The 19,589-nt window shown below is 39.1% G+C and overlaps 1 protein-coding gene across 9 annotated transcripts in view; it reads left to right on the top strand.

The window, feature by feature from the left end:
* Nucleotides 1-499: 499 nt before the first annotated feature.
* Nucleotides 500-19,589, top strand: part of LOC105495949 (cytochrome b5 reductase 4) — a 129,986-nt gene continuing 110,896 nt past the window's right edge. For 5 of the 9 annotated variants that reach the window (XM_011765900.3, XM_011765927.3, XM_071096766.1 and 2 more), the window contains exons 1-2: nt 502-699; nt 4,929-5,082. In XM_011765900.3, coding sequence (XP_011764202.2) covers nt 625-699; nt 4,929-5,082 — 229 coding nt within the window. In that variant the 5' untranslated portion in view covers nt 502-624. Of the gene's footprint in view, nt 700-1,728; nt 2,072-4,928; nt 5,083-15,196; nt 15,286-19,589 lie in introns of those variants that run through there. The other 4 variants (XR_011623583.1, XM_011765877.3, XR_011623584.1 and 1 more) reach the window with 3 other exon arrangements.

Here is a 19,589-nt window from a genome sequence, read left to right as displayed (position 1 = left end):
TAATGTCTTTCGCGCATTCATCAGTCCTTAGCATGCTTAAAGTTGAGGTTTAAGGATGCTTAAAGGTGAGGTTTTCTTCTTACCCCACAGTAGTGGCTGTTGACATTTGATATTTTTGCTCTTAAAGGTGTGAGGTGCTTTTTCCAGTACAGTCTAGTGCCTTACAGGAAAGAATTTCAGAGAAACTAAAATGCGTTTTTATCCATATTTCAAATAGTGTATTTTATTCCATATTTCAAGTAGTGCGATGGTACTGCTTAACAATGAACACACATTGCTGTTCCGGGTTAGCAGGATTAAGAATTTGTTCCCAGATTCGGTCAGCACCAAGGCTAAGGAACAGCTTCACTCTCTAATCTTTCCACGAAATAGCTGTCACCTTGCTCCGGTGCTGAAGTGCGGGACGCGGAACTAACTGAGCATGCGTACTTCCTCCCTGCCGGCCCTCCCTCCGCCCCGTTGGCTCCGCCCTCCGCGGACGTGCTGCGTCATAGCGCGTCTCACCCCTGGCGACCCCGGAAGTGGGTCGGGGGCTTGGCCTCTGCCCGGCCACAGAGCCGGAGCTGGAGGTACTATCCCGTCCGGCGGCGAACCCCGGGCAGGGCCCGGGGCTGGAGTTTCAAGATGCTGAACGTCCCTTCCCAGTCTTTCCCGGCCCCCAGGTCGCAGCAGCGTGTAGCCTCCGGGGGGCGTAGCAAGGTAAGCGGGTGGCTCCGTGAGTCTCTCCCCTCGCTACGTTTAGCGCTCCGGCAGTCTGTTCTCTCCTTCCGCCCCAACTCCCAGCTCATGTACACCTCTCTAAGCTGTCGTTCCCTGCTATCCTTGCCTACAACCTCTTTTTGATCCCACTCTGTCTACAGTCCCTAAACTCTCCTTATCTTCCTCCCTTTCCCCTTGTAGCCCCTCTTATTTCTGGTCCTTTATCTCGCTCTATCTGTTCCCTTCCTCCAAGTCCTTTCCCGCGATTTCAATTTATATGACAGAGCCAGGCACTGTGCTTGCGGTATTATAGGCGCTTGGTATTACCCTCCTTCCCTCAACCTCATCTCCTCGCTGGTCTTTTGTTCTTCACTGCCTGAAGGAGTTGTACCACATCACTCGATGTGGGTTCCCTTGCAGGAGGGAAAGGCTTGGCGGTGGCGATAGTGACCGTCTGTGCAAGGATGGGGGCTTGAGCTGGGGAGCTAGGTCAGGTTTACAGACACTATCCAAGTCATACTGCCTTTCTTTCTTCCCCTGGTACCTGATTGTTTTATCATTGCCTTTTTACTGTTATCACTTGCTAACTTTGAAGCAAATATAATACTCTTGAGTTTTTGTTGAGCACAGTTGCTATTAGCAACAGGTGGAATACTGTGCAGATATATTCTGTATTTGCAAAATTCAATAAAAATTGTGTTCTTTGTTCTTTTGCGTTGTTTGTTCCTGTTTATGTGTTAGTTCCTCATTCTGTAACCATATCTTTATCTTTTGTTTGTGACACTTCCACCTTCTTGGGCCACTCGGTTAACTCTTGAGTCTTAGCATCATTTGGAACCCTTGTCGATTTTCTTATTTTTCTCCACTTATATTTGGCGTTCTGATTCTAGTTCAGAATGAATATAGGTTCAGGGATCTGTAGTTTTCATTAGCTTTCCAGAGATTTCTTAAGTACTTTTTATAGGTGGCCATGTATATTTTTAGTGCTTTACATGTATTAACTTTAATCTTCACAATTATCCTGTGAAGTGAAAGCTTTTATTGTCTCTATTTCACAGAAAAGGAAACTGGCTAAGAAATGTTGCCTTAAATTGCTTAGGCTTGTGTTGTGGTTCTGCTGTGAGATTTCATTACTGATTCATATGTCAATCATCTAGCCATCCAGGCATGTATATTTTTCTCACTGGTTTTTGACCTGTTTCTTGAAGCTAAATACTTGATTGAATAACATAGTCTTTCCAGAGAGAATCTCTGAATTAGAATATGAGTTGCTGCCCTTCTTCGTTAAAAATACCAACTATGTTCTTAGCATCCATTTAAAGGAGAAAACTTAGAAGCAAACCAAAAAGTCACACAGATGGCGATGGCAAAGGTGAGTCTTTGGTCCAAAAAGAGAGCACAATAAGATTATTGTGCAATTCTAAGGAAAACTCAGACTCCACTCTTTTTCCTCTTTTCTTTGTGAAACAAGATGATGCTGAGAATGTAAAAACTGAGTCAGGTTTGGATGAAATGGGTAGAAGTTGAGAAAATAGAACCTAGTTGGGAAGGTTGGGAGCATGCAGCAGGTTCTCAAATAATGTTTCATTCAACAGCATTAAGTTATAACATCGATGAGAAAAAAAAATTCGTTTCACCCGGGGCCACTGTCTTTGGCACACTCTAACTGTGTCTGCATAGGTTTTCTCTGGGTACTCTAGTTTCCTACTACAACCCAAAGATATGCAGGTTAGGTTAATTGATGTGTCTAAACGGTCCCAGTCTGTGTGAATGTTGGGTGTGTATGAGTGTGCCTTGCCGTAGGATGGCATCCTGTCCAGGGTCGATTCCTGCCTTGCTCCCTGAGCTACTGGGATAGGCTCTGACTACCTGTGACATTGAACTGGAATAGTTGGGTAAATAATTATCTTATTGTTTTTTAATTAATCTTTCTTAAATGTATATATAGCTAACATTTCTTTCAGTGTTTAATATTAGAAGTATTTTGGTCTTTATTTAGAAGTCTGGTGATGTTTTTGTGACCAGAAATATGCTGCAGGAACTTTTGTTTATGTCAGTTAACCCACGGTAAAATTAGTTTCGTTGTACATAATTTAGTTTCCAAGCACCTGTTGACCAGCTTAAGTGAGGACTTACTGTAATTTTTTAAAGGCACAGATTTTGAAGTGAGAAAGACCTAGATTCTTTCACCGTATCTGCCAGTTAATCTCTTTGAGTCTGTTTCCTCAGATGTAAATGAGAATAACAGTACCCATATTATAGGATTGTTCATAGGATTCAATGAGGTAATGTTTCTCTTACCACAGCCTTGGTAAGCACTCAGTAAATGCCACTTGTCCTGAGGCTTTTATTTAGATCTCACAGACTTGAGTGTGACACAGAATATGCACTCAACATATGATAGTGATTATTTCTATTAATACCAGTGAACAAATAGTTATTGAGAACCTACTATATGCTGGAGTTTGTGGTCTCTGATTTCACGGTGTTTAGTCTCATAGGTTGCACGAAATAGTAAACATTCAGTTATAATGTCATAAGTACTACAATAGGGTGTTATGACCACAAAGGAGTTGAGGATCAGAGAAGCCTTCCAGAGGAATTAATGGGAGTTGGGGTGAGGTTGATCCCTGCAGAGGAAGCAACTCTACCATAAGCAAGTACTTGACAGCAATCATGGAGTCAAATAATCAGTTCCCATTTGGCCAAGTATATAATGGAGAAGAGCAAAAGTTAGAACGTGGAGCTAGTGCAGTCAACTGTGACCAGATTGTGAAGACCTGGTAAATCCCTAGGGAATTATTATAAGGTAACCTGAGGAGCCACTGAGGGAGGGAGAACCTTTGATTAGATTTGCATTTCGGAAAGCTTGCTTTAACTATCCTGTGGATTATGGAATAGAGAGAGGTGAGTGATTGGGATGGGAAAGGTCATTTTCTCACACTTCATTTATTGGGATCAAATGACCTAGAGTTTCAGTGATAGCCAGAATGGAATGATGTAGATTGATAGGATGGAATGTGAAAGGCACCACAGACCCATTAACTTGGTTAGTTTGGGAGTAAATGGATATCTAAAATAGGTGTGATTCAGATAAGTGAAATATGTAAACGTCCTTGAATGTGTCTGCTTTTACATTAAACATTCTTCTGTTACTACATTACAAATTAGTCAGACAAGCTTAGTTCCATAGAGATATCTTGAAAATGTTCTGGTCAAAGTACTAATAATACTTCTCATCTGAAAACATTGAAAATGTGTTTTATAAAACAAAATAAAAACCCAAACCATCCTGTTATTAAGTTCCCTGGGCAAGGGGCCTCATAAGGTTTCAGGCTCTTTACCATCACATGCAAAGACAATTCTTTGCTCAAGGGCTGTATAGAAACAGGTGCAGGCCATAGTTTGCCACCCCTTCCCTACAGTGTTGTTTTCCATTATTTGATAAACTTTGTTACTCAATGGATTCTTAGATAAGATTGCTATCTAATGATTTCTAAAAGTCTGTTTATATTGACAGTTCAGAAAATCAACTATAGTTAATTGTTTCTTTATCTTTTCTTCTGTCAAATCTCTTTTGATTTTTAAGGTGAAGAAATTTTGGTCCAAACTGGTGACTGTAACATATTAATGTCAGAGCCAGGACCAGAACCTGTTTTCTGGTTTCTGGTTCAATATCATTCTTGTTATATGGTCAGCCCTGTGTAGCCCTGTTTTCTGACTCCAAGGATTGAACCAACTGTGGATCAAAAATATTTGGGAAAAAAAAAGTTAAAAAGAACAATACAACAATTAAAAAAAGGACTTATAAAATAATATAATACAACAGCCATTTACATAGCATTTACTTTGCTTTAGGTATTATTAGTAATCTAGAGATTATTTAAAGTATATGGCAGGATGTTCATAGTTATATGTCAGTACTTTGACATTTTATATGAGACACTTGAGCATCTGGATTTTGATATAGGGTAGGGGGAAGTCCTGGGACCAGTCCCCCGTGGATACTGATGGACTGCTGTACTGTGACATCAATATGGTGAAAATTTGTGTGATAGAATTTCTAAGCCCTACCTTTTATAATTCAAATACAGCATAAACAATATTGACAGTCTCTTAAAGCTGTAAAAGGATTTATAGAATTGTTAGATTTGAGTTTTATTATCTTTTAAAATGGAATTAAAACTAATGAAGAAGCTAGATTTAATTCTTTCTTTTTCCATTTTTAGGTACCTTTAAAACAGGGCAGAAGCCTTATGGATTGGATTCGCCTGACCAAAAGTGGAAAGGATCTAACAGGATTAAAAGGCAGGTTAATTGAAGTAACTGAAGAAGAACTTAAGAAACACAACAAAAAAGATGATTGTTGGATATGCATAAGAGGTAGGTGGTATTTATTAAGTCCTTCAAAAAATGTTGACTGAACTTTCCAATTATGATGCTATATAACCTCATAGTCATGTTATTTTAAACATGAATTGACAATTATTTAACAAAAATATGTCCTGTGCTTAACAATAATTTATATAATTCTGACTTTGGATAGTATTTCTTCCTTAAGTAACCATTATATTCTGATGCAGAAAACAGTGAACTTCTGATATGATAAAGTTTTTCTTGCTTCCTTGTACTGCATTTCCTTTGAAAGGAAACAAGCATTTGCCAGGCAATATAGTACAAAATTATTTGGTAAAATCCAGTTTATGTAGCAATAACTTTCTGTCTCAGAGCCTTATAACAGAATTCTGTTGGAAAAAAAAAAAAAATCTCTGAGAATCTAAAGTAAACCTGAAAGTCTTGCATTAAAATCAGATCTTCAGTTTTCACTTGCAGCAATTTTTGTTACATGGTGTATGTTTCTTAGCAATATTAATTACTTGATTTTGTTTAGCTCAGAGTATTAGAAACTCCAAATTTGATATAAATGTATTGGAGGAGGTGAGCAGACAGACAAGAGGGTAGCTGATAAAAGCTGACTTTGTAGTAGCCAACTACCTGACATCTAGTAGGGGAACAAAAATAAAAATGAAGGGCATCCAACTATACCATGAGGCTCCATACATGGTTAACTGTGTTTACCATCTGTTTAGAGAGGAAGGGAAATACATCATTTTTGTTCTTAGTGCAATTGTAATTTTATCACTGTGTAATTTTGGTTTGTTGTCAGTTATCCTGACTACACTATAACCTGTATGAGGGCAGGGACATTGTTGGTCTTACTGCTCTGTCACTAGTGGCTGGCACATAGAGGCCATTGACTTGTATTTGTTCAACAAGTGTAATACTTACTTTTAAGAAGTATGGTTACTTAAAGAGGTGTCTGGTAGTTTTCACAGTGGATTGGTGATATCAACAGATATCAACACCAGTAAATGCTAAATTAATTTTCCATGGATCCCGTAACAAAGGACCACAAACTAGGTGGCTTAAACAACAGAAATTTGTCTCATAGTTCTTGATGGCTAGAAGTCTGTGATCAAGGTGTCAGCAGGGTTGGTTCCTTCTGAGGACTGAGTAACAATTTGTTCCATGCCTCTCACCTAGCTTCTGGTGGTTTGCTGGCAATCTTTGGAGTTTCTTGGCTTATAGAGCATTACCCTAATATCTGACTTCATCTTCACATGACATATTCCCTATGTGCTTGTCTGTGGTCAGATTTTCTGTTTTTATATGGGCGCTAGTCATACTCAATTAGGGACCTCCCCTACTCCAGTGTGACCTCATATAATTTTGCATCTGCAACAACCCTATATCCAAATAAGGTCATATTCTGAGCTACTGATGGTTAGGACTTCAACCTATGAATTTGGGGAGACACAGTTCAACCCATAGCAGACACAATTAGAGTGTGAAATTTTCAGTGGCAAAGGGTATGGAAACTTCCAGCAGGTGATGACATAGTTTGTATTGAGACATAATAGGTGTTCAACTACCCAAAGTTCTTCAGAGACATACAAATGTGAATGGTACCAACACTCTGGAATGAGGATTCTGGCAGGTGCAAAAAGATCTTTTTGACATTTTATAGGGTTTTTGCCACCCTCTTTATCCTTCCTTCATGCTCCCTACCTGTTTACCAGCTGCAAGTAACTGGTACAAAATGACTTCCCCATTGTGCCTGAGTGTTTTCCACTAGATAAGAGGAAGTCAAGATTAGCTTCCCAAGAACACCTTTCAGCTGGCCTAGGCTGCAGGCATGCCTGAGTTCTGTTTCTGCACTAAGAAACCACTTATTCAAAAATTCGATTATGTGAACCTCTCATGTCCTAGTGATATTAGATAATTGAGGCATTATTAGAATATAGTTAGACTTTATTATTCATATGATGTATTGATGGGGACAAGGGACTGGATTGCTGTGTTTGAAAAGTAATACAGGTTGAATATCCCTTATCCAAAATGCTTGGGATCAGAAGTATTTTGAATTTGGGATTTTTTCAAATTTTGGAATATTTGCATTATATACTTACTGGTTGAGCATCCCAAATCCAAAGACTGGAAATCTAAAAGGCTCTATTGAGTGTTTCTATTACATATGTTGGAGCTCAAAAAGTTTCAGATTTTGGAGCATTTCAGATTTATAAATTTGGGATACTCAACCTCTACACTGCTCCCAGTTCCGTATCCTCTGTAATGATTTGAACGTATAGCACTTTGTGTGATAAGGTTGTTGATTTAATCATGAATTTTTTTTTTTTTTTTTTTTTTTTTTTTTTAGAGGAGATAGGATCTCGCTTTGTCCCCTAGGCTGGAGTGCAGTGGCTCCATCTTGGCTCACTGTGTCCTTGACCTCCTGGGCTCAAGTATTCCTCCTGTCTCACCCTTCTAAGTAGCTAGAATGACAAGTGTGCACCACCATGCCCAGCTATTTATTTTTTATATTTTTCTAGAGATAGGGGCTTGCTCTGTTGCCCAGGCTGGTCTTGAACTCCAGGTCTCAAGCAGTCCTCCTGCCTCAGCCTCACAAAGTGCTGGGATTGCAGGCATGAGCTGCCATACATGGCCATGAATTTTTTAGAAGTTTCTTCTGGGGAACATGTTCTACTCTATTAACAGTAAGACATTTTCCCCTCTTGGTAGAAATAAGATGTGTCTTTTTTATCTTTTTGACAGTTTGGTCTTTTATTTTATCAAGAAACACTCAGTTTAGACCTTGCTGATGGAGGAAGGATAAATGACTATTAGCAGGCAGAGTGAAGCTCCTTAAGAGGGCTACAAAGTATAAGTGATACCAGACTGTTGAAAGGGAGACACATGAGTTAGGAAAATCAGGGATGCTTTTGTGGTAGAGATAAGCCTTGAAGCAGTAGGCAGGATTTCAACAGGAAATGAGGAAGTGCACTCAGATGGAAGGAAAGGCCTGAACAAAGGAACAAAAACAGGAAAGTTTGAGGTGTTCTGGAACTTAGGTTAATTGTTGGAGAATTATAAGAAAGAAGGCTGGAAAGGTGTGTTAGGTCAGATTGTGGACAACCTTGAAAGCCAGACTGGGAAATGTGTTCCTCATATAGATGGCAGTGTGTACTCTTGAAGGGATTTGAATGTGGGGACAGTGTTATAAGAGTATGCCTTGGAAAGATTAATCTGGTGGTAGGTGTAGTGAATTGAAATGGGATAAGGAAAGCATTTATTTTCTTACAGAAGTTCAGATGATAACAGGAGGTGAACCAGGATGTTGACAAAGGTCATGGAATAACAAGGTGAATGTGAGACAGACAGATTACTGGTAACTTCTAACATGATCCCAAATGAAACTAAAAATACATGTGTAAGGGAAATGGCTCTGCTTTAGTCAGGAGTAGGCCTAAGCGGCCTTTCTGCACAGCATGACTCAGCGGGTTTGGAGTGCAGGCACACAACGTCGCACATTATATAACCATGCTGTGTGAGCTTGTGCTTGGCTCTGAGTCACTATTGTCTGTAAAAAGTATAATTGCCCTGCTTAACGCTGTACATACAGCTTGCTCGCACCCAGAGAGAGAGTAAAGCCATGTTGAAACTCTCTACGATTCCTTGCGTGTTTTTCCAGCTACCTACCACTTGCCCACTCACTCCCCTCAGACCTCAGAACCTGACAACATGACTAAACAAAGGTATCTTTTTCTTCACAGCTGTTCTAATTTAAAATATTACTGATAGCTTCTTAATGGGGGAATGTGTGTGCCAACTTTAGTCTTGAAGGTCAGAGATAGTGTTTGGACCCAAGTTTTAATCAAAACTGTGCCACAGGGAAGCATGGTATGATAGTGCCATTTTTTTTTTCCTTTTTTAAAGTACTAATTCCTTCATTTTGTGACAACTGCTCCATTTTTAGATTAGGTCTGAATTCAACTGATCACAATGTGGGAGACACAATCAGTTTCTTTAGGAAGTCTTAGAAAATACACAATTTGGTGTGGGTTTTTATGGCTAATATTTTGGGGACTATTTTCTCTTTTTGAATAAGTAGCAGCATTTCTGCCTCATATTCAGGTGTGCTGAGCCTGGTCACATACCTTAAAATGATGGTATAAAAACAGCACTTGGCTGACAGTGGGATGTAAAAAATGAGCATCAGTTTGGAATGATCTCTAAGACGTGTATCGAGTTCCTAATTTGTTCATTTACTTTTCACCGTTTTCTGTAAAGTATGTAATTATTGTAAAGCAGTAGTAGTTAATTGGAATGCCGAAGAAATGGGTTGGTAGGGGAATTACTGCTTTTTAAAAAAACTTGTCGAATTTACCATTAATTCATGCTTTTATATTTTTCTCTTTTACTGTTGTTTCAAGTCCCTTTCTCAAGAACCAAAGATTTACAAACATGTAAAGTGTTGAGCAAGTGGGTAAATCACTCATCTGAGAGTTCTCCTGTCAAGCGTAGATCAGACTGTTTTTACTGTAGTATGATACATTTTATTGTAGTATAGTCAGTGTTAGTAATGATGCATTAAGTAGTGAAATCATCATTTGGGCAGCATGGTTCAGCCTTTTATCTTAGTGAGGGTGAGGGAAGTGTGGCTTGTTACTCAATAACGGTCTATTTGAATAAATGGTATTTCAAAAAAAGTTGACTACAGCCAAAGGACTAGTGTCTCTGTTGCTAAAAATTTAGCAGATTAGGTTCTCCAAATGGTATTTTATGGATTTCACTTATTTAGAAATGAACATATTTTGATTTCTCCTTAAGCTGATTGTCATGTACTAGTAAATTGAAGAGGCCTGCTTGATGCCACTGCAAAAGTGGCTTATAATGGGTCTGTTTTTTTAATTTCATAACTGTTTTTTAAAACTTGTGAAGTGGATCCTAAGAAGTAGTATTTAGTCCTGTTATATTTCCATTGTAGTTATTTAGATTTCTGGGTTCATGTACAACAAACCTTTTAAAATTTACTCATAGGATGATAGTGTAAATGTTTGTGAATACAGTTGATCGTCATTATTCATGGACTTTATATTTGCAAGTTTACCTACTTGCTAAACTGTATTCATAATCTCAAACTCAGTACTCACAGTGCCTGTTAGTCATTCAAAGACCCACACAGAGCAGTGAAAAATATCTTTGTTGCCCAACGTGCACATTCCTAGCTGAGGTTAGACAAGGCAATGTTCTGACTTCTTGTTTTAGTTCTTATACTGTAAAAAAGTGTCTTTTTGACCAGGTGCGGTGGCTCACGCCTGTAATCCCAGCACTTTGGGAGGCCGAGGCAGGCGGATCACCTGAGGTCACGAGTTCGAGAACAACCTGCCCAACATGGCAAAACTCCAGCTCTACTAAAAATACAAAAAATTAGCCAGGCATGGTGGCACATGTCTGTAATCCCAGCTACTCTGGAGGCTGAGGCAGGAGAATTGCTTGAACCCAGGAGATAGAAGTTGCAGTGATGCACTCAAGCCTGGGCGACAAGGGCATAACTCTGACTCAAAAAAAAAAAAGGGTGTCTTTTTTTGAGGTCTATTTAGTGCCATAATTTTTACGTTTTTGTGTTTTTGGTTGGTGATTTCACTGTTTAAAATGGTCCCCAAGAATAGTGCTGAAGTGCTGTGGCAAGAAAGCTGTAGTATACCTTATGGAGAAAATAGATGTCAGATAGGCTTCATTCAGACTTCAGTTGTAGTGAGTTACAGCTGTTGGCTGTGAGTTCAATGTTCATGAATCAGCAATATGTATTAAATAAAGTGTCTTTAAACAGCAGCACACATTAAACAAGGGTATGTATTGATTGGTTGACAAACCTGTTGTCATTATAGGCTCATAGGAACCCAACTTTGTATTTTTTACTAGTAGCGATGGGTCAGTATTCGCTAATTCAGTGTTTATAGCATACAGGAACCCAATTTTGTATTTTTTCCAAGGAGCAATGGGTCAGTATTTACTAATTCAGTGTTTGCAGCAATTTTATGGAAATAACTGCCATGAATAAGGATATTCAACTATATTTCTTTAGATCATCTTTCATTTATACTCCAGTAATGATAAAGAAAGCTTTATACTTTTTAGGTTAAATTCAGACCCACCAAAAATAGAGCTGATTTATCTAACTGTTTTTTTTTTTTCCTAGGTTTCCTTGGCTTCCTGGTTCAATTCTGTTTTCAGAAACTGCAGTATTATTTGTCCATAGCAGGGAAAGTTTTTCAAATTTGGAACTATTGTTTTAATTTGTAATAGAACATATTAACCCAGTAATATACTATCTAAATAATAATGTATCATTATTACAGTTAGTTCAACCATTCTATAGTTTACTTTGTGTGCTATCATCATTAGTTTCTTGACAGATTTTTGAACAACTCTCTTCAACTCTCTTCTTTCTTGTTTAGGTTAGATTAAAACCCATTGTGTTTGTAACCTCAAACTCAGTACTCACAGTACTTTTAGACATTCAAAGACATGCACAGAGCAGTGAAAAAAATCTTTGTCGCCCAACATGCAGGTTCCTAGCTGGGGTCAAAGAAGGCAGTGTTCTGCCTTGAAAACAAATCAACAATGTTCTGCCTTGAAGAAAATCAAAATTGTTTTAGTGGTACATTTCCCTTCATTCATTGTTTGCTTTTGCTTTTTTTTTTTTTTTTTTTTTTTTTTTGAGACAGAGTTTCACTCTTGTTACCCAGGCTGGAGTGCAGTGGCAGCATCTCAGCTCAGCTCACTGCAACCTCCACCTCCTAGGTTCAAGCGATTCTCCTGCCTCAGCCTTTCGAGTAGCTGGGATGATAGGTGCCTGCCACCATGCCCGGCTAATTTTTTGTATTTTTAGTAGAGTTGGGGTTTCACCATGTTGGCCAGGCTGGTCTGGAACTCCTGACCTCAGGTGATCCACAGCCTTGGCCTCCCAAAGTGCTGGGATTACAGGCGTGAGCCACTGCACCCGGCCCGTTCATTGATTTCTAACCTAACCCACAGATTTTTCAAGCTGCCTCTGACATCTAAGATTATTAGCTGTCTCTTACTTTTACCCAGTCTTTATCTCCTAAACTGTCATTCACTCTCTTCTTTCTCCTTTTTTTCACTTTTTTTCTCTCTCTACTTCTCTCCCATTCATTAAAAATCCAGTGGAGATGAAAAACTGCTGATCTCAGGGCCTCATCTAACCCTCAGGTGTTCTGTTTGGTTGACACGGTGCTTTACAAACTGCAGCCAACATTCTGAAATTTTCTTTGTGGGAAAGTTTTTCTTTTTTATTACAAATTTAATTTTAAAAAGGATACGGGGCTATTTAAATTTTCTCTTTATTGTGTCAGTTTTAGTCAGTTGTGTTTTTCAATGAATTTGTTAATTTCGTCTCAGTTATTAAATATATTGGCATATAGTTATTTGTAATATTCCCTTTTTATTTCTTTAATGTCTTAAGTTCTATGATATACCCTATATGTCCTTTTTCATTCCTGGTGTTGCTAATTTTTTCCCTCTTTTTTTCTTGATCGGTCTTACTAGAAGTTTATCAATTTTATTAACATTTTGAAGAAACTAATTTTGCTTTGTATTGTCTCAGTTGCTTCTTTTCTGTTTCATTGTTTGTTGTTTCATTACTTGTTGTTTTCTGTTTTATTACTTTTATTAGTGATGTAGCTACTTTAAGATTTTTTTTCTTCAGCATTTGCATCGTTAAATTTAGAGAGATAATTTGCGGTAACTCTCATTATATTCCTGGTTGTTGCCTGAATTACTTGATAGTGGCAATTTTTGCTCCTATTTATGTTTTGGCTGTTGCCGTTATCTTTTTGTGCATTCAAATGTATTATCCAGTCACATAATTCTCAAGTTTTAAATTAACACCTCATGTATAAATATTCTTTTTAGAAAGTGCTTTCTGTTTTTAAATACCCTAGCAGGGTTATTGATGTGTCAGTTATATGCTATGTGCTAAGTGTTAATTTTCACAACGGACGAATGAGGTAGGTCTTCCATTTCAGAGATTGAGGGGACTGAAGCTTAGAGAATCCACATTTACCAAATAAGAAAACTGAAGCTGATAGAATATATTAGTGGGGAGTCATAGCTATAACTGATGGAAAACTATCTTGGCTTAAGCTGAAGTAAAAATTTACTAAAAAGTTACAGGTGAGAATTGATGCAGGGGCTCAGACCAAGTCCCCAGGACCTGTTTTCACATTATCTTTTGATTTCCCTTCTGAGATCACTCTGTTTTAGGATTAACTCTAACTTCATAGCCTGAAGATGACCACAGAAACTCTAACCCCAGTTATTTTCTAGTTATGTTCTGTTTCTCTAATAGATGAGATAAAGGTCTTAGATTTGGCTTTGATTGTCACAGTTTTGATCATGTTCCCATTGCTGGTATAGTAATTCTATTTAAGGGAAAGTGGTATGCTTACTCACTTAAACCTAGGTCACAAACTGCATCCTGTAGACTAGCGTGGAACCAAACTGAAGCATATATGACAGGGAGTAGTTCCCTGAACAAAAAGTGATACTGTTGCTAGAAGGGATTGGATGCTGGGCTAGGAAAAGATTGATGTCTACCACAGAGAGTCTGGTAACTTGCCAAAGGCAGAGCTGATGAGAATGGAGCCACTGTTTCAACCTAGAGAGCCTGATTCTAAGTTTTTACACTTAAACTATAGACTGTGCTGCCTCCTGTTTTACTGTATTCAGCTCTAAAGTTAATCGTGGTTTAGCATTTGTGTGTGTTTCTCACTTTGAGTGACATAGCATAAATTAATTAAGAAATTATCACAGGGTGTCTGTTACTTATAACTCTTCTCATGTTAATTAACATTGATAGTTAAGAATCATATAGGATATCACCCATCACCACACTTGGCTAATTTTTTGTATTTTTAGTAGAGATGGGGTTTCATTGGCCAGGCTGGTCTTGAACTCTTGACCTCAAGTGATCCACCTGCCTCAGCCTCCCAAAGTGTTGGTATTACAGGCGTGAGCCACCTTCTGAGACAGTTTTTATCTTTGGTAATTTGATGAAACATAGTTTTTGCTTTTTTGTATGACTGTGTGTGGTTGTCGCTCGTAAAATAGAAGACAGGTTTTGAGTTTCCTTTGTTGGTTCATTCATTTAATGAATATTTCTCAAGGATCTGCTATGTGTTATGCATTACACCAGGTTCTGGAGGGTAAATTTAAAATAGAGATGGGCTGTGCTCTCACAGAATTTACAATCTACTCGGGGAACAGAAAGTGTTTTCCAGTCTGTTAGGTGTTGTTAAGGAGAGGTGTGCTGTGCTGAGTGAAGATTGCAGAAGATTGAGCTGAGATCTGAAGGATATATGGAAGTTAACTAGGCAAGGAGAGGAATGGGCACATTATTCCACGCTTCAGGAAAAAGCATGCAAAGGATGGGTGGTGTGTTTGTATGTGATTTCTTTGTGATAAAAGAAATTATGTACACATGCAGGTGTTTACAGTGAATATAAGGAACTTGAAGTGGTAGCCATATTCTGTCTTCTCTTTATTATCAGAAAGACACTTCTTTCAAAGACTTCCTTCCTGCCTGCCTGCTTCCCCTCCCCTCTCCTCCCCTCTCCTCCCCTCTCCTCCCCTCTCCTCCCCTCTCCTCCCCTCTCCTCCCCTCCCTTCCCTCTTACTGTTTTTGAAACTGTCTCATTCTGTCATCCAGACTGAAGCTCAGTGACATGATCATAGCTCACTGTAGCCTGAACCTCCTGGGCTCAAGTAATCCTCCCACCTCAGCCTCCCAAGTAGCTGGGACTACAGGTGCACACCAACACGGTTGGCTACTTTTTTAAAAAACAAAATTATGTTTTTTGTAGAGCCGGGCCTCACCGTGTGGCCCAGACTGGTCTTGATCTCCTGGCCTCAAGCAGTCCTCCTGCCTTGGCCTCTCAAAGTGCTGGGAATGAGCCACTGGGTCAGGCCTCAAAGACCTCATTCTTTCTAAGACCTTTTATTTTTTCCTAAGGCTAATCCCTTTATGTGTTCTTATCAGTCCTTTCCAGCCTTTTTTATGATGTTATGATGTTGGGCCATTGCTCATCTTTTATTGTCTGACATCTTCAATTTTTGCCTTTCATTCTTCCAACAGCTTCTTTCTTTCAGTCTCTTCATCTTTGAAAACCTGACTCTGACCCTCCGTGACTGCTTCTTCCCCGAGGCTTTCTTCCTCTGTACCTGGTATGTAGGACTTCTGTTAGAACATCCATTTCATTTTTTGGCCACTTTTTATATTTTTGTCTTTATTCTTTTTTTCTTTTTCTTTTTTTTTTTTTTTTTGAGATGGAATCTCACTTTGTCACCAGGCTGGAGTGCAATGGCATGATCACAACTCACTGCAACCTCCGCCTCCTGGGTTCAAGCAATTTTCCTGCCTCAACCTCCTGAGTAGCTGAGATTACAGGCGTGCGCCACCACGCCCAGCTAATTTTTGTATTTTTAGTAGAGATGGGATTTCACCATGTTAGCCAGGCTGGTCTCAAACTCCTGATCTCGTTATCTGCCCGCCTCAGCCTCCCAAAGTGCTGGGATTACAGGCGGATTACAGGCGTGAGCCACCGTGCCCGGCCATCTTTATTCTTAAGTTTCAGGATATTAATGTATCACTTTTCTCCCTATATCACTTGCATCTGGTAGAGGGCATAGCTAACGGTTAGTGTTCAGTAAATGTTCTTTGAGGCATGTGTAGATTTTGATATGTGCAAGACTTTTTATTTTTTAATTAAAAGAAAATTTTAATTTTTTTTAGATATTGAGTCTCACTATGCTTCCTAGGCTGGACTCAAACAGTCCTCCTGCATCAACCTCCTGAGTAGCTGGGACTACAGGATGTGCAGGACTTTTAAACCACATTATGGTAGTGTTATAGGACCACCACAACTTACTCAAAGGTAGCTGTTGGGTCAGGATTTCTGCACTATATTCCCTTCTGTGGTTACAGGAAAGGGGTCCTGATCCAGACCCCAAGAGAAGGTCCTCGGATCCTATGCAAGAAAGAATTCAGGATGAGTCCACAGTGCAAAGTAAAAGCAAGTTTATTGAGAAAGTAAAGTAGTGAAAATACAGCTACTCCATAGGACAGAGTAGGATGTTCCTGAGAGTAAGAGGAGGAACTCATCCTCCCTAGGTACAGTGCTTGTATACATGTGGAGATGTGCTCTGCTACAAGGGTTTGTGATAAATGAGTAATTTTCTTAATTACTACCTTTTGCAAGAATCAATATCATTATCTTTGAAGCAAAATTAGAAATGCTTTTGTTCTCCAGGTATCAGGATATCTGGACACTCCCAAGTCCGGGTCTGTTTAGTGGGTACTATTAATTTGTTCTCTTAACCACAAACATCTAGAGGCTAGGAATGCCTGACTTTCTGGGAATTCGGCCCAGCAGGTCCCAGCCTCATTTTCCAGCCCTCTCTCAAAATGGAGTCGCTCTGGTTCGAACGCCTCTGACAGTAGGGATATTCTAATGATTCAGAAGATAGAACCCAGCTGAGGGACTTTCATTTTTCATGTTTCCATATTATTGGCTCCTGGAATTAGGGAATATACTAGTTCCTTAATAAGAAACTTTGTTATTTCTGGACAGTTCTCTGATATGGATTCATGGTCTATTCAAATGTGAGCAACAGCTTGATAGGTTTCGTATGGTTTCTCTCCTTTGTATAGTTTTGTATTTTCTTTTGTAGACTTTGCACACTATGGGGATTGGGTAAATACTGAAGATTTCTTAAGGGTCATTTTTGTCATTCATTAAATACTTTTTAATTAAGCATTTTATTTTGAAAAAAATTCAGACTTACAAAAAAGTTGCAAGTGTGATGCAGTGAATTCCATAAATTCTTCAACTGCCTGGATTCATCCATTGTTGACATAGTTATCATTGTATTTTAATGAAACCATTTTTTCTCCACTATTACTTTTTATACTTCTTTACTTTTTTTTTAGCAGTTGCTCTAAGAGTTTATGATATACATTTCTAATTTATCAGTCTCCTTTCAAATAATAGACTGTTTCACATATAGTATAATAACCTTCTAATAATATACTTCCATTTCCCTTTTCTGTGCTTTATGCTGTTGTTGTTATTCATTTTACTTCTATATAAGCTCTAAATCCCAGTGTATGTTACTGTTTTTGCTTTATACAGTTACTTATCTTTCAGAGATAAAATTTAAAAAAAATTATCTTTTATATGTACCCACATTTTACCATTTTCTGTGCTTGTTATTCCTTTTTTGTTGATCCAGATTTCTGCTGAAGAACTTCCTTTAATTTTTTTTTTTTTTTTAAAGACAGAGTCTCGCTCTGTTGCCAGGCTGGAGTGCAGTGGCACGATCTCGGCTCACTGCAACCATCGCCTCCCGGGCTCAAGCGATTCTCCTGCCTCAGCCTTCTGATAGCTGGGAGTACAGGTGTGTGCCACCACGCCCGGCTAATTTTTTGTATTTTAGAGTAGAGGTGGGGTTTCACCATATTAGCCAGGATGATCTCGATCTCCTGACCTTGTGATCCGCCCGCCTCGGCCTCCCAAAGTGCTGGAATTACAGGTGTGAGCCACCGCGTCTAGCCCTTTTCACATTTTTTTGTAGTGCAGATCTGTTGGCAATGAATTTCGTCACTTTTATTTTCTGAAATGTCTTTGTTTTGCCTTCATTTTAAAGATATATTGTTACTGGGCATACTTTTCTAGATTGGTAGTGTTCTTTTTCCCATCAGTTTAAATATGTCACTCTGTCTTCTAGTTTGCATAGATGAGAACTCTGCCGTCATTCTTTTTTTCCCATAGTATGTGTCTTAGTTCATTTTATGTTGCTATAAAAGAATGCCTGAGGCTGGGTAATTTATAAAGAAAAGAGGTTTATTTGGCTCATGATTCCTGATGGCTTGAAAGTTTAAAATTGGGCATCTGGGCCGGGCGCAGTGGCTCACGCCTGTAATCCCAGCACTTTAGGAGGCCGAGGCGGGTGGATCACGAGGTCAGGAGATCGAGACCATCCTGTCTAACACGGTGAAACCCCGTCTCTACTAAAAAAAAAAAAATACAAAATATTAGCTGGGTGTGGTGGCGGGCACCTGCCTGTAGTCCCAGCTACTTGGGAGGCTGAGACAGGAGAATGGCGTGAACCTGGGAGGTGGAGCTTGCAGTGAGCAGAGACCCTGCGCCACTGCACCCCAGCCTGGGCGGCAGAGCGAGACTCCGTCTCAAAAAAAAATTGGACATCTGCATCTGGTGAGGGTCTCAAGGTGGACGGTGAAAGGGAGCCAGTGTATACAAAGATTACTTGGCGAGAGAGGGGGAAGGGCAGGAGTGGGTGGGTGGGGGAGGATGTGCCAGGCTCCTTTTAGCAAACGGCTTTCACAGGAACTAACAGTGTGAACTCACTCCCCACAAAGGAGGGCATTAATGTGTTCAAGAGAGATCTACCCCCAGGAACCAAACCCCTCCCGTTAGGCCTCACCTCCAACACTGGGGATCAAATTTCAACGTGAAGTTTGGAGGGGACAAATATCTAAATTACAGCAGCATGTAAGATTTCTTTTTTCTCTGACTGCCTTTAAGACTTTCTTTTAGGTTTTTAGCAGTTCGACTATGATATGGTTTTCCCAGTATTTTTCTTGCTTGGGGTTCTCCAAATTAAATTTGGGAAATTTTCAGCCATTATCTCTTCAAATATTTCTTTTGCATCTTCCTCTGGTATTTCAATTATGAACATGTTAACCTGTATTGTCCCAGGGCTCTTAGATGCATCATTATATTTTTTCACTCTTTCCTCTTTTGTTTATGTTTGAATACTTTTTATTGATCTTTCTTTAAGTTTTCAGTCTTTCCTTTATTTCCAGTCTGCCAGTAAGCCCATTAAAGAAATTCTTCATTCTAATATCATATCTTTCAATTTGGTATTTCCTTTAGATTTTGTTTTATGGTTCCCATCTCTCTGCTGGAAATTTCTCATCTGTTAGATGTCATCCACATTTTCCACTAGATTTAAAAAAATCAATCACAGGTATTTTGACATGCCTGTCTAATAGTTCCAACATATTCTGGTTGTGTTGCTGTTTTCTCTTTTGACAATGAGTTGTTTTATCTTTTAAAAAAGATGTGTTTTGTAATTTTTGATTGAATGTCACATATTACATATAGAGGAATAGTAGAAACTGTGGTATTTACACTCAGACGTGTAGTACTTTTTTTTAAATTTTTCCTGGCATGTAATTAGGTTAAGTCGATCTGGTGAGTAGTTGAGCTAGATTTGGAGTGTATTTTGCCTTCGTTACCATCAGTGTACCATAGACTTCAAATTCCTCTAGTGGTGGGCCACCACTACCTTGCTTTTAATTCAGGGCCTGCAATGCGAGAGGTTTTGTTCCCCCATTGTTCTTGTTCTACTCTTAGCTGACACCTTACCCTGTATATCGTTGTAGGATCTTTCTCCATTGCTCTTCCCCCTCTCCAAAAGGCAGATGCTGTTACTTATTACTTGGT

The sequence above is a fragment of the Macaca nemestrina genome, chromosome 5 (assembly GCF_043159975.1).
Source record: "Macaca nemestrina isolate mMacNem1 chromosome 5, mMacNem.hap1, whole genome shotgun sequence".
Classification (NCBI taxonomy): Eukaryota; Metazoa; Chordata; class Mammalia; order Primates; family Cercopithecidae; genus Macaca; species Macaca nemestrina.
This window is presented reverse-complemented; position numbering and strand designations above follow the sequence as displayed.